The 15,659-nt window shown below is 34.5% G+C and overlaps 1 protein-coding gene across 1 annotated transcript in view; it reads left to right on the top strand.

The window, feature by feature from the left end:
- LOC149065233 (inactive phospholipase C-like protein 1) overlaps nt 1-15,297 on the top strand; it is a 60,488-nt gene extending 45,191 nt beyond the window's left edge. The window contains exons 21-26 of the mRNA XM_089254219.1: nt 413-598; nt 3,382-3,450; nt 9,064-9,117; nt 9,238-9,330; nt 9,954-10,049; nt 13,311-15,297. Coding sequence (XP_089110345.1) covers nt 413-598; nt 3,382-3,450; nt 9,064-9,117; nt 9,238-9,330; nt 9,954-10,049; nt 13,311-13,637 — 825 coding nt within the window. The 3' untranslated portion in view covers nt 13,638-15,297. The remainder of the gene's footprint in view (nt 1-412; nt 599-3,381; nt 3,451-9,063; nt 9,118-9,237; nt 9,331-9,953; nt 10,050-13,310) is intronic.
- Nucleotides 15,298-15,659: the final 362 nt, after the last annotated feature.

Here is a 15,659-nt window from a genome sequence, read left to right as displayed (position 1 = left end):
ATGCTGTCGAGTTGCGCTTGTTTTGTGTTCATGTTGCCATCTGTTTTCCATTTACTGAAGTAAAGATGGAAATGCTTAAATTTTCATGTTATGTCAGTATTGTGTTGTAGGTCTCCCTGCTTTCTGCAGAGAGACTTTTTCAAATGGGAGACAGGCTTGCGTATTAGCGCCTTGAAAGTTGGGAACCACAGAAAACCAACTTCAGCCGACCAGCACTGTGCAGTCAAAGGGGTTTGAACATGGATCCTCTGGACAAGAGTTCAGCATGATGCCCACTTGACCATTCAGTGGCAGCCATTCAAATATGCTACTGGAAAATATTTTGCTATAAAGAAAATATTTATGTCACTCCATATTGATACAGGATAATCATTATGATTAAAATGATGACACTCATGGTTTTTTTTAATAGTCTGCAGCTACACCACTGGCTGAAGCTCACAAGATGAGAGTTGACGAAGAACAAGCAATGTTAGACCTTTGCAAAGAGTGTGGGTTAGCTGAAAATGCAAATCTGGTCCAGTGCCTTCGTGTTGTGTCATTCCGTATGGCAACGAATACTGGTGTCACCAATTTTGAGATAATCTCAGAAAATGAAGTGAGTATTGGAATGATGAAATGGATTTTAGCTGGTTTACATTTTACATATGAAAATCGAATACTTTTTCCCTCTTTTTGAAAAAAATAATAGTTCATTTTCATACATCATGATGCTGTATGTTTATTTAAATGTTTGGCATGCACCCATTCATTAGAAGAAAGAAATGCCTATGAGGTGCATGTATGTTATTTAATGGTATTGAAACTGCAGTATTGCAATATAAATATGTGTCTTCTAGCCCCCTGAAAATATCAAATGAGAAAGTGATTCAGTTTTTTTTAATGTGTTGTCACTATCAATTATGTGAGCAGCCATGAATCAAAACTGTAAAAATGCACTTTTTGGAATTTTATAATTCATTGAGAAGCCCAAGTTTACAGAAATGATACACAACATAATGTGATTGAAATCTTAAATTAAATTTTTTTAATTAATTATCTTGCAAATTTTACATTTATTGCATTTATTTCACAAATTTCAATACAATAAATACTTTATTAGTGAGGAAATGTGGAATATGGAGGAAAAGGGAGAAAAAAAAAATTACCAATGAGCCAAATGGCCCTTACTGGCAATCACGAATTACAGTATGATATGAATCATGTAAGGGGCCGCTCAAGTATTACGTAAGCATATTTTTAGCCATTTTTGACCCCCCCCCCCTGTCAGCAAAATTTCGTCATCAGCTCTGCCCCTCTGAATCCTAACGCATATTGGTGGGATCAGAGATGTACACCAGGAGGGGCATAGGGGGCTCGTGCCCCCCCCCCCCAAAATGATCAAAAATTTTTTTTAATGCAAAAAAATATTTTGAAATTCAAATTTTGGAGGAAAATACCTTTATGTGTTATTGTGATTAATTTCTGTTAATTTCAATGTTATTTGAAGGCTAGGAACTCAAAATTTACCTTTAATAAATTCATTGTGATCCACCCTCCAAGCCATATAATGATAAATCGCATAAAAGCCCTTGGCCCGCGGACCAAATATGGCCCTGGGGGTAATTTGATGTGGCCTGTCTTCCTCAAAACTAATTTTGTAAAAATGAACTAAGCGGCACATTTACAGATCGCTTAAGCGACCCTTGGCACATTTTCAGATCACTTAAATGGCCTGGGAGACAGTTCCAGAACACTTAAGCGCTCCATGACACATTTAGAGATCCCTTGAGTGATATGTGTCATAGTTTTAGAACATTTAAGTGGTTTCCAGTGCAGTTTTACATCACTCAAGTTACCCGCGGCACATTCTCAGATTATTTAAGTGACCCACGGCATATAATTACGGATCACTTGAGTGATGCGTGGCACAGTTCCAGAGCACTTAAGCAGCCCGGACACATTTCCAGATCACTTGGATCCGCGAAACATTTAGAGATCACTAAAGTGGCTCTGTAGGGCACTTATCAATAGGTGGGGTTGTTACTTCAAGTGCCCTCAAACTATTGAAAGGTTTTTCTCGTTTTTTGCGCTCTGAGTAAGATGCCATTAAAAATATTTCATATTTTCATTAAGGGTGGTTGATGACGTAAGCATTATCCAAACCCCCTCCCCCTTGTCATCAAAAGTCAGCAAATTGAAAATCCTTCCCCCCCCCCCATCAATGTTGACATAATACTTGAACAGCCCTAAGCATATAAAGCATATAAATAAAAAGATAAAAAAAATTAACACAACAACGTGTGAACTGAAAGTAAAAAAAAAAAACTGAGCACAATATAACTTGATTGGTCATGGTGGCCGCAGGCATGTGGTGATAATATTCCGATTGTAGAGAAAAAAAGGGAAAGTCAATTTAAAATGTAAAGTAGGTCCAAATGTAGTAAGGGAAAAAAATTAAGTTATAGGTGGGAAATTTATCCAAAAAAAAAAACTCTTCAATATTATCTACTGAAAACAGGTAGCATTTTAAATTATTTTTAAGGCTAACATTATTTTTAAGGCATCACAATTTTTTTTTATTGTTAAACTGTATTATGATGGGTTGGATTTTGTCTTCACGTGTGGTAGGAACTCTGTGGATCGCTGTGATGGTATCGGAGAGATCAATCAGTTTTTTCACCTCTGATTTTAGAGCATCATCCTCAAATTGTAGTTACGCCTATTTTTCTTCGCAATCATTAAGTTCAATGGATTGATTATTGAGCATTGCTTTGACAGTAGACAACTCACTTGTATAAGCCAAAAATTGTTGCGAGATAAATGTCATCTGTGACTTCAAATGGGCATCAATCAAATTAGCAATGGACAATATTATATTGGCAGATTCAGTTTACAGTTATTTTGCAGATTCGGTTATTGAATTATGTAGATCATGGTTGTGAAGAAACACGGAAACATCATCATTAACTGTGGGCGCTAGTTGGAGTGACGATTCTTGTTCAGAATTAATGGAAACATGATTGATAGGCAATTGAAACAGATGTTCTTATCCTTGAATTACTTATTGCCCTAAAATAATTTTGAATAGTATATTATGGAAAGAACATTTGATGCTATTCAAAGACTTGAAAAAAAAAATATTTAGATTTTTAGATTAATTGAAACTGGGGTTCCCCAAAATAAGTAATATTGCCAGACACTTTAATCAAACTAAGGGATGGTTGAATGTAGTTATTACATAATACATGGTCCCGTTTGCTTGCTGCTTAAGGGTGTGGGGGGTTGAGGAGGAAGGGAAGTATGTGTATATATATATATAAAAGGGTAGGAGGTCTTGGTTGAAATAAACGATGTAAACTTTTTCAAATAAAAAATTTTCCATATTTTTATTTCTTTTAGTATCCAAAGATTTTGGTATCTGGTGAAGTCACTGTGTGCTTAGGAAAAGCTATTTCATTGCTTGAGAAGGTAAATTTATTATGATTATCATTTTTACAAACACACATTTATGAAGCTGTTAATTTGTTTGCACTGTAATGTTTCTTAAACAGCACTATGAGTGCTCAAACATGCTCTTGATCCCAATGTTAGTCCTTATGCTAATGCAATAGGTTCTGAGTTTGTTCTTATGGATCACAATACTGGCTATATGAAGTTTGTAACAGAATATGATTTAATAATACTGTTACCTGACAACAGAGGGCACTCCGCAAATAGAGTGGCCAACGCATTCCCCGTCAAACCAAAAGATACCCAGGCCACATCGCCATATGGCAATATCGGCTCATTGTCCACACGGACTGGATACCTCTGGCAATTTATTCATAAAAAAGCATACATTACAAAATATAAATTACAATCATAACAACTATAAAATCATAATCTAAGTGTAAAATCATAATCTAAGTATAAAATCAATTGCGAGATCACCAATCTATATACGTATACAATCGGAAATCAAGTCCTAAATCACATATTGAAATCAATAATAAATCAGATACAATTCATAATCGATTTCATCCTCAATTTAAATTGTTCGATTTCCATGACATTATACTAGTCTTGTGCTATCAGTCAGTCTTCTTTATAGTTGATCAGTTTCTTTTTTCTTTGTGAGCGGCGAGGTGGTGCAGTTTGTACTTGTGCTATAGGCTGATAAGGCATCCGTGGGATCACTTTGTCTTCATTGTCTTCTATCCATCTAATTATTTTCTTGACTTTATTTATTCTACTTTTGTTTTTAAAAATCTCTCTGATCCAGAGTGTGGCATTTTCAGCAGCGGGCACAGCCATGTGCTTTAGATGTGCAGTTAATGTACATGTTGTCAAGTAATGGATGGGAGTGCCGATTTCACCGCAAAGGCAATGATCTGTTCCTCGTTTTTTGAAGCGGTGAAGGTAATTTGGAAAAGGTCCGTGATTGGTTGTAAAAAATACAAGTTCTCTGCTCCAATTTTTTGCGTTGTATGAAACTTTTGGTACTATTTTGTGGACGCTTCTTCCAGTTTTGGCATCATTCCATCGGGTTTGCCATAGATTGAGTATTTCTTTTCTTGCCTTTTGTTTCGCTGTTGATGATGGTAATAATATTTTAATTAAATGTGTGCCATTGATTGTTGCTGCTTTGGCTATTGCGTCTGCTTCTTCGTTCCCCACTCACCCACGTGCGCTTTGATCCAAGATATGCGAATTTGTGGGTTCTTGTGGAGGACCTGCCAAATTTCTCTAGCCATAGCATGGATGGTCATCAGGTTCTGTATTGCATATATACTTGAAAGGCTATCGCTATAGATTATAGTTGCTTGTTGGAATTCTTGAGCTTTTATGGTTGCCATGTATAACGCTAGTAATTCAGCTTGAAAGATATTATTGTCGTTTTCTAGCTTACTACTCCAGCACTCGATGATCTTATGATCTTTCGCTACTACATATGCTGATGCTGTTCCAGAGATAGTTTTCGAGCCATCTGTGTATATATGAGTTCTTTGGCCTCCTATTTCTTTGTTCTGGTTATTTCCGATAGATACTTGGTGTTGATGCAGGTCTTCCGATGGGTGGATAGTTATTTGTTTTTCCCGTCTCTGATACTCTTCTGGAGCAAAGTTTAATGCACCAATCTTTGCTGGTCGGTGTAGACGTAACAATAGACCCATTTGTGCTTCATAATTCATCCATAGGCTCCAAGGCGGACAACCTGTAATGACATTCCCCAGACGTAACTTCAATAGAGCATGTATGCAATGCTCTCGGGAGAGCTTTACCTTTGCAATAAACTTTTCCAACATTTATTCGAGAGCTCCAATGTGCTTGCATAAAAGAATTTCAATTACTGTCTTTAATGAGATTGAAGACAGTAATTGATTGGTGATGCATCATTCTTGCCAAGTGTATCAATTAGTGTAAAAGAACGTTTTCATGTAGTATTGCCAAGATCAATTTAGGATTTCCAGAGAGTGCCAAAAATTTTGGTTTGTAGCTTCAAAAGTCTATAAGTCATATGCTTGTAAGTTTGGAAGTAGCTGTATTTGACAATCTGATGCACTTATTTTTAGTATGGCTAGGAACCAATTAAAATTTTTAATTGGTTAATCAAAATTTTTTAACAAATTCATTGAACTTTAATCAGATATTTCAAATGCCAACCATTTATAACAACATTTATAACACATCTAGATTAAAAAACATATATAAAGTGCCAAAAACAAATAAAACGTTATTTCAAAAGAGTTATAGATACACCGCTCCAAAAATAATGAATCTATACCATACAATCAATCATACAAATAATTACATAAGATCTAATAACAATATATTCACGTTTTCTATGAATACCAGTCTAGAATCTATATTACAACAATAATACAACCACATAATACAATCCATCTGTATGTAAAATTTCTTTGTAACATAAATACAAAAAAAAACAAAAAAAAAACTGTATATTGAACAATTATAAACCGACCTAAACCATAATAGGCTGTTGCTAAGAAAAATAATCTACGGAGAAACCCTGTAGACCTACTGGAAGGACAGGCATGTCCCTTGAGGTCAAAAGTGTATGTTTAAATATGATGGTAATAATATACATATGTTTCTGTATATGCTTGTATATATGTTTGTATGTTATTAAAAAAAAAAAAAAAAACACACATAATATTGGTAATTATATAATATTAATTGATGATACTATAAAAGTATATTTTATTCATTTCACATGCACACACGCTCATACATACATATATATATATATATATATATTCACCATGAACAAATATAGGAATAGATCAAGAAATTGAGGCCACTCATTTGAATAGAGTTTTATGCTGAATGTATTCAAAGAATTTCTTCACTTGGATCTTTTCTTTTAGAAAACCTGTTAATTTTTTAAGGTAGTCACTGATTTCAAAACTATTTTCGATTTTCATACTGTTGCTTGTTTCTCCAGAAACTGCTCCAAATGGCACTGTGAGGAGGCTAATGCTTTTGAATAATATGAAACTGCTGCTTACAGTGTAGACAACATGCATGAATGCTCTTGGATAATGTTTGAACATGATAGATATATAACATAATGAATAACTTACTTTTCTGCATTTACAATGTTTTATTTTTAAACTTTAATTTGTTACAATAATTAAAACAAAATAATTATAATTTGCAGTTTTGAATTTTTCAATATAAAAAGAGTCTAGAACGTATAATATATAATTTTATGGGCCATTTTATTTAAACTGCTCATTACATGTGTTCAATTTACTGAGATATATAGAGCTGTTTATTCAAAATGTGTGATATGGAGGATCAGGGTTAGGTTTTTGGCCTCAAAAATCACCTCATTATTGAAACAGTCAAAAACGTATTGTCAGTGTTGTCAAATAGTTTTTTTAATCTGATAGATATGTGTATGTTAAATAACGGAAAAACTTACTTCCATGTAGCTTAAAGTGTTTTATATTTTGAATTACTGAGAAATATCTATTTTGATGTCATGGAATTTCTGATTTGTCCAAAACTTTATTCCATACTAAAAATTCTAGCACAGCATCTGTTAATATAGTACTAATTAAACTTTTTCACACAAAAATTTCTTTGCTCACGTTGTATAAACCCAGAGTTTTGGTAAGCATTTTCAATAAAAGCAGAGCTAGCAGAACTTGATACCCATAGCATTGTTTTGTACTTAGATACAGCTTCAATCAGAAAACAATTGCATTATAAATGCTAGTAAATACATACCATATCATTGGCAAAAACTTAGTTATCCTGATTTTTGCACTAAGAATAAGTTACAGGAGTTTCTTAAACATCATATACAAACCAGCACTGCTAAATTAAAGTAAATTTTAGTTTTACAAAATAGTATTTTGATTGCTAGATATATTTCAATGCTATGTACAGTTAGAGTGTTGTTTTAAGCATCAGTGATTATCTAGATAATTTAATAACAGAAATCAACATTACATATAATATAGGGTGTGAAATATATTTTTTTAAACACCTACCTGTTATAAAAAGAGCACGGCAGATGCTTATATCTATGCACATATATAAGCAGTTAAAAAAAATTTGGAAGGTTTCCCTTCAGCTTTTATGGTGTATTCTATTCACATTGTATATTTTACAAGGTGGGGGGGGGGGGACATATATATAGTCCAAAATAATTCTGTAGATAGTAGAAAATTATTTTAATATCATGAAGTAATTACAGTAAAACCTTGATAAGTCGTCACCTCAAGTTACCAAAAAATTATGACAGCTTAAGCTGAGTGACGACTTAGGCGGAGTGCCGTCAGTTTTGATATGCAGTGTTGTGAAAATCATATAAAAATTTAAAGTAATATGACATTTATTAAAGTATGAATCAAAATAACAATATTCATAAAATTTATAGATTGTGAAAGGAAAAATAATAGCAATTTTTTACCTCTTATTATTTAAATTATTGTGGTAAAATGTACTGCACATTGTGATTTATACTATTAATTTTTAATTGAGACTAACAGGGCAACTGTTAGAATAGGTAGCTTTTCTTCATAATAGTCTAAGTCAAATCATAATAACTCTCTATTGGACATTAATTTTAAATATACATCAAATTTAATTTTAGTGTTTTAATTCTTCATCAGTAGTTCATGATACAACTACTAAGTAATCTCGAACACTTTTGACTTGGTGGAGGGGCCCTGGGCAGGGAAAAGTAAACAGAAGGCCTCAACTTGGGAAAGAATGTCTAATTTTTTCAACAAAGATATTTTGTTTAAATTTCAAGCCCTAAATTAGTAGAGCCCATACAGAAATGAGATTTAGCTCGAACAGTTTTCAATGTCCAAAAACCTTAGTCGGCAAATGAACTTTCCCCCAGTGTAACTTTTGTTACTTAAACTGTTTCGTTTATGTATATAGGATTTTATGGTGACTTTTAAGCATATGGCAATGCTGTTAACAAGTTCTTTTTTTAATGCAGCCATAAAAATAGTCTGTTCGGCCATTTTTAATAGTGACAAGTGAACCAAAATTAGCGACGAGTAAATGTGTGTTTAATAACATTGTTGTCTATGAGAGCTGGAAGGGCCTGAAGAACGACTTAAACCGGAGTGATGACTTATTAGGGTGAGGACTTAACGAGGTTTTACTATATATTAGTTATTTTACAATCATTAAGTGTTTATTCTTTGTATAACATAGTCACATTAAACATTACATGCAATTAACGTGTGTACTTCCAATAGGAGTTTTTATATTAAAAAGCAATATATTTGAGGTTTTTTACGTGACAATTTAAACTGCTAAGTGTCAAAAACCTGCCAGCCCTGTTTACTTTTCTAAAATGTCATGTATAGGAACATAATTTGTGAAACCATCAAATCAGTTTCGTCAAGCAATGAAAAATAAAATTAATTTAGAAAATTTTAGTAAGAGTGATTGATTCAGTTAACTCAACTAAAACTTAATTTTTAATTGTGATTGATAATTGATCAATCAACCAACCCAAATAATCAATCAATCAGACCAGCCGTGGCTTTTAGAAAATCAATTAGAAAATCAAAATTTGATATATTTGCTTCGATGTTTTTTTTCCAGGTTTTCTCTGAATGTAAGAATATCAAAGAAAATGCCGGAGAAACTTTGAAAACTGTAAGACAATAATTAATTGTACTATTTTCTTCTATTTGCATGTTGTGATTGGAGTCATTATTGTTCTTCTGTTGAAGGTGGTCACATAGATTACAGCATATATATTTTTTTTTTTCACAGCTAACTGAACTGTATCATATTGGTGAAAGCATCTGGAAAGAAATGGCCAACAGCTCCTTAAATCTTGGAAATAAGGGAAGGAAAGCTGAAAAGGTGAATATATGAGTGTTTTCGTTTCGAAAAATAATAGAATTTGTTTGTAAACTGTGTCATCATCAACTATTGTTGAGGAATTTAAATTCTTCAATATTATTACATTTGAGATTTAGAGCAAACACCAAACGGGATATTCAGTGTTTCAACATTTCAGCGGTTGGGGGAACATTAGCATTCAAGATTTAACCCACTGAAGAAGAAACCAATGAAAAAGGGCAAGTAATAACGAAAAGCCATAAATTCCTAACCTGTTTCAACACACTATGGGTGTAGTCTTCAGAAGATATTACCTGTAACCACAATATCATGCTGAACAGGGATCCTACCTAGATTGGTTACCAAATTGTAACTTCCAAGAGCTCAGCGGGAAAAAGTATGTACGAACAATTCAGGCGCTGTGGGAAGAATGAACTTGAGTACCCACGTGTGAGTCCAAAGAAACGCTTTGATTGGTTGCTTGCAAAATTGAATTAATTGACTGGTCTATTCAAATTTTCTTAGAATTTGACCACTAATATTGGTACTAACCTGTACATGAATTTACAAATTTTTATTTTATATGATGTGAGTGGTGTATTTGAATTATTTTACATTAACCTGAGTTTAATTTATGGTTCCAGGCTGCAGAGAATTTCCTATGGAACATGACGATATTGTCTGTGCAGACAGAGCTACTGAAAAACATTCGAGATCAGTGTTGCACCTTGATGCACCAAGTGAGTGTAGAAATCCTTTTTAAGAATAAGAAGGTTGATCTCTCTTTTTTTCTTCCTTTTTTTGTATTCTGTTCTAACACGTATCAATAAAATCGCAGGAATCAGCCAAACTTAGGTTTTACCAAATTTCAGGTAGAAGCATGAAATGGAGTCTTTATAAGCATAATTAATTACAGATTTGGTTGATCATGTGGGCTATGTTATTCACTAATCTATGACTTAATGGGAATTAAAGTTAATACAGTCAATTTCCAATAAGTTGAACATCTGTTTAAGTCGAAGTTTTCACTTTGCTCTAGGACTTTTTTTGGTATTTTTATTTAAAAATTTTCCTCTAACTTGAAGTTTTCTTCTTTTGAGTCAATTTTTTAGGAATGAGAGAAATGCTAAAAAAGTAACATTTAGTTTTCCAGGGAAAAACCACTGGTGTGGCATTCATAATGCAAATGTCTATTGTTTTAATGTGTGTGTGGATTCTTTGGTGATCAAAAGGCATGAAGTATAGATCATTTGTGCAAATGGAATGATTCCACCATTGAGTACTGGGAACCACTGGGCTAGACAGCTGCAGCCTAGAGCCCTGAGGTCTGCAGCAGGCCTCAAAATGTTACTTTTTGTGAAGAAATTGTTCAAAGATCAAATTTAATGTATTGAAGTAGGAAGTTTAGAATTTTGTTACCTCACTTTACAAATGTTCTATGACCTCTACCCCTTGGTCAGTAGGAGTTGGACATATGACGGGCTCCCATTACCTTCAACAGTCTAGAGCCCCATTAAACCTAAATCCAGTTCTGCCACCATGGATGAATATAATAGGCTTGATATATAGGCGAATGGTTGGTGTGTTCCTCAACATTGATGATATGGTACTGATTTGAGATGACATGTCTGATATGGACATTGTTAATTCAACTTGGCAAAGAAGCAATAATGACTATTGAGAGTTTTATTTCAAAATATTTTCATTTAATAGTTAAATATGATTGCATTAAAAAAATTTATCTTCGCTAATTTCTTCAGCTCCAGTTGTTTGACATGTTTTATTAATGCAATATTAATAAACAGCATTGTTATTTCAATAAATTTCTCTTTTCCTCACTTTGAAATTGGAATTTTTGATAAGTCAAACTAATAAGTTTTTTGTTGTCTGCTGCACATTTGACTGCATATGATTGATAATAGTTGATCAGTACATTAATTGGTATTTGATAGGAATTAATCAATGATCAGCTAATTATGAAGGTTTCAACAGCTGGCTGTGATGAGAATATATATCCAGGAAAGAAAACTCAACTGCCCTTGCCGGGAATCAAACCTATGCCCTAGACTACAAAGGCAATGAATCCTCTCTCCTTAGAGCTCATGTGCACTGAACGGGGCCGTACATGGGCAGCCAGTCCTAACTCAGGCCAAAGCTCACTTTGCTGACACTGCCATCAGATGGCTACTTATCTGAAGATGATGTCACTCTCTGCTATTGCTATGAAAGGTGACTGATGTGAAGATATATCCAGGAAAGAAAATTCAACCTGTACAGCCTTTTCGGTGCACAGTACATTCATGTATTTCATGTATGGCCAACCCCATTCAGCACACATGAGCTCTAAGAAGAGAGGATTCATTATCTTTGTAGCTTAGTGGTCTAGGGCACTCACCCAGCAAGTGAAAGGACATGGGTTAAATTCCCTACAAGGACTTTTTCATTTCATACACCGCTCAGGATCTATTGATAGTTGTCAATTTTAGCCATTGCCCCAGATGAGGGGCTGGATGGTGTCGGGTGCTTTATTATGTATTTATGCATGTATAAATTACATATACAACAGATTCGGAAAACTGGCTGAGTGGAGAGATGTGAATGTTTCAAGAAAGGAAAATTCATCTCTGCCCTCACAGGGAATGTTCCTTTCCTGAAGCATTAATATCTCCTCACTCAGCCAGTTTTCCGTATCTGTCATATTAACAAAGGAGAGTGATATCTTTCGTCATAAATTACGTATGTGCACACACATGACAATAAGCACATAAAACAAAAATTTACAATAGCAATAAATTTACAAAACAGCTGTCAGATATCGCCGCCATGTCAACAGATGCCTCATTCAATACGGTTATATGTTTTTCAGCCATGTCTCGACATTGATTACTGCAAGGGCAGTTGAACTTCCTTTCCTAGTTATATGTTTGCATCAGCCAGCTGTTTAAACCTTCGTAGCAATAGCGGAGAGTGACATCATCTTCAGATCAGCTGATTATTAGCAAATTAAAACAATTTTAGTGTTCATCCATGGATAAAGAAACAGGTGTTATTGACCAATTGGTGTGGATAAATGGTTTGATAAAAGTGTCATGCCCTTTACATATACTTTTTGCATTTTTACCAGTCCTTAGGCTTTTACCATAACAAAATGTAAACCATAACACCTTGTAAAAAGTACTAACTTAAGTTCATTCAAGTCTTTAAGACCATGCCTCTTCAGTCTGTTGTTCACGAGCACATCAGTGCTAATTGAAGAATCTTAAAGCTGAGGGATCTTGATGTTTGCGTGGGTGTGATTCTTTTTTTGTGAGTTTTGTGAGGAAGACACTGATAGATACCCACAAGTAAACAACTCTTTCAATGGACCTTATTGTGTCATAATGTCAGAGTCATTCATGATTTTTGTTCGGGAAGTGCCGCTATATTGAAAATAGTAGGTGTTTTTTTTGTTTTTTTTTCATATCATTAGTCTTTCAAGCACAAGATGTGACTTGGCTGTCATGTCGAACGATTTTTTTCTAGAAGGAGGAGCCAAACCCCTGAAAGTTTAGCCATTGACGAGCAATTCTCGGATCACTTTACTTCAAAGAAAAGTACAGACTCCTCCAATGTGACAGAGGCCAAGACTCATCTCCTGCTTGGATGACTGTACTCATAGTTGTGCCTGCCAACCCCCCGCATTTGTGTAAATTAATTGCATATAAAATTTTTGATTTTCTCTTGTATAGTATGTGTGGGTAATACAGTCAAATTTCATTGGGATGAAGTCGAAGGGGCACTGAAATTATTTTCTTATTCACTGACAAAACCGTGATTTGATTTATAGGAACGACTTAACAAAGCATGATAAAGAAGCTCTCAATTGTTTTAGAAAGCTTTTTTTCACCAATAACATAAACATAAAAAACATTCATATATCCCTTTCTTATTAATGAATATTCATGCCCACATATTTAAGAAAACAATTATATTCTTTATTTTCTCTCTCCTCTCGCAATCAGTTGAAGCACCTAGGACCAGTTTTTTCAAAAATATTTAGGAAAGAAAGGGAGAGCATGTCGGCAAGTGGAAACAGCGCAGCTCTGACACCGGTCTTGAGCAATCAGCTGAACCTGATGCCATCCCCCTTCCAGCAACCGGTGACCCCGACTTCTCCCGGAGCAGACGGGCGCCTCAGAGGTATCCTGAAGAAGACGACACCCTCGACCCCTCCCATCGCAATGTGTTCTCACGGAGAGGGAGCTTCCTCCTCCTCTTCTGCAGTCGCTGCTGCATCTAGTACAGTATTCTTCCCCATAAGTCCAATAGACAATAACACCAAGAGGTAGCAGGGTATATATACTATGGACAGAAATTAATATAAGGTCTGCTTATTAAATCAAACCGTTTTATATGAATAATAATGTACACATATGTATGATACATAAGAAAAAAAATCCCATTTTTTCTCCCCGCTGAGTTCTTCCTGAGAGAGTTATTTATCTTTGTTGATCATATTAATTGTTGTATACTGCTGTCGTGTGTAATGGTTTCTTTTAATAGAGCTAATGGCTGCCGCATGGTGTATTGCCGAATTGTAAATCAGTGAATGTACTTGATGTTCTTTTTCTTTCAGAATTTCACACAAAATTTCACGATGCTGTGATAATATTGATAGACATATATATATATCACCCGTCTGATGTATGCACTGCACGGAAATAATTTTAATTTTCATTCTTGATATTTTGTGCGTTCAGGCTTCACTATATCTCGATGTTATACATTTGTGTGTTCGATCATTTGATTACAATTAACGTACTTTCTTGTTTCTTCACTCAATATCAATCATATTAAGTCAGCTATGAAATCGTTTTTAAATTTACTAGATTTTAAATATGAAAACATTTGACAACATAAGGAAAGGAATTTTCATTTCTTACGATCATTTTTGATTGGAATTTTTTTGACTTGCAAAGTTCTATTTGATTGAGTGTCTCTTTAAATGGATTGCATGTAAAGAACTTTGTGATTCCGACGCTCTATCTCTTATGGGCACCACCAAACCTTGAAATCTTTGGGTTTTTAGTTTTTTTTAAAAAAAGTTCATATAGTGTCGACGTCCCCCCTCCCCATCGTTCCATAGAAAACGGATGCTATATTGGGAGGTCATTGTATCAGAAGGAAAACATATAGCACACAATCATTTTTTGAAAACATTTGGGACTTATTCTTACCGGTCGTTGTAATGAAATGGTCGCTATAACATAAGGTTGTTATAACGACTGTGCTATACTTTTTTCAAAAGTTTTGAAACCAAAAACATACTTTTGAACTACCATAATTTCCAATAAATTGAGCTGCACCCCAGAAAAATAACCAGAGGAAGAGAAATTTTCAGTAGAAATCCAGTTACATTGTACCATAGGATCTGGCTACAGTATCAGTTGACTTTTAATTTCACCCGCACCTATAACACTAATTTTATAAAGTCCCTGCTGGCACAATTTGCAAACTAGGTTTATACATTATTAAGTCACCCCCACTTATGAAGTAGTTTTTTATTCTGTCCTCCAGAGGTGACATTATCATAGCTGCCAAGTCTCCCGAATTTTTCGGGAATCTCCCGAATTTTAGCTTCATCGCTCGACCTCCCGAAAAGTTCTTAAATCTCCCGAATTTTTACGAAAATCACAAAAATCCATAATTGTCCCTAAAAATTCCCTACTTCATTAAAAAAAAATCCCCGCTTATGAAAACAATCCCTAAGGAATTTCTTGTGGGGCATGAAGCCTCTTTTTTTCCCCTTTCGAAATCACGTCGTAAATGGGGAAATTCCCTTTTTAAGGAAGTTTTACAAACCCTCTGATGGTAACAAGAAAGTTGTTTGCCTTATCGTGCAGGGAAATGGCTTAGCAGCCAATAGTCCTGGATAATAATTGGATAAGATTATAATGACGCGCATATGGTCAAAATTTCTTTTGTTGAAGTTACGTACGTGCGATATAACAATGCATGAATACTGATAAGCAAAAACATATTTAATCAATTTTAAAGATGCTTATACCCCGATGAATTTCCTTTCATCAAACGTTCCAGAAGAGGGCCAACTTTTCCTTTTTGTACAAATTGTGTTACGGACATAAACATCAGTCATGGTGGAAAGAGTGACATCATCACTCATGTGAAATGAAAAAAAAGACAAGCAAGTGTCACAAAAAGTCAGTGTTCTTCAAAAATTGACGGTGTTTTCCTTCATCTTCCAATGATTTTGGGGTCATTCGCGCAGAATGTTTGTTCACAGCGTTTCTGATTGAACACAATATTTATTTTTACATCATTGAAGTTTTGGCCTCCAATTTCACTACTTT

The sequence above is a fragment of the Pholcus phalangioides genome, unplaced genomic scaffold, assembly GCF_987345545.1.
Source record: "Pholcus phalangioides strain wild (caught in Gottingen) unplaced genomic scaffold, Ppha-v1.0 ptg000040l_1, whole genome shotgun sequence".
In the NCBI taxonomy this organism is placed as follows: Eukaryota; Metazoa; Arthropoda; class Arachnida; order Araneae; family Pholcidae; genus Pholcus; species Pholcus phalangioides.
The sequence above is the reverse complement of the archived record's forward strand: the minus strand, read 5'-3'. Positions and strand labels throughout refer to the sequence as shown.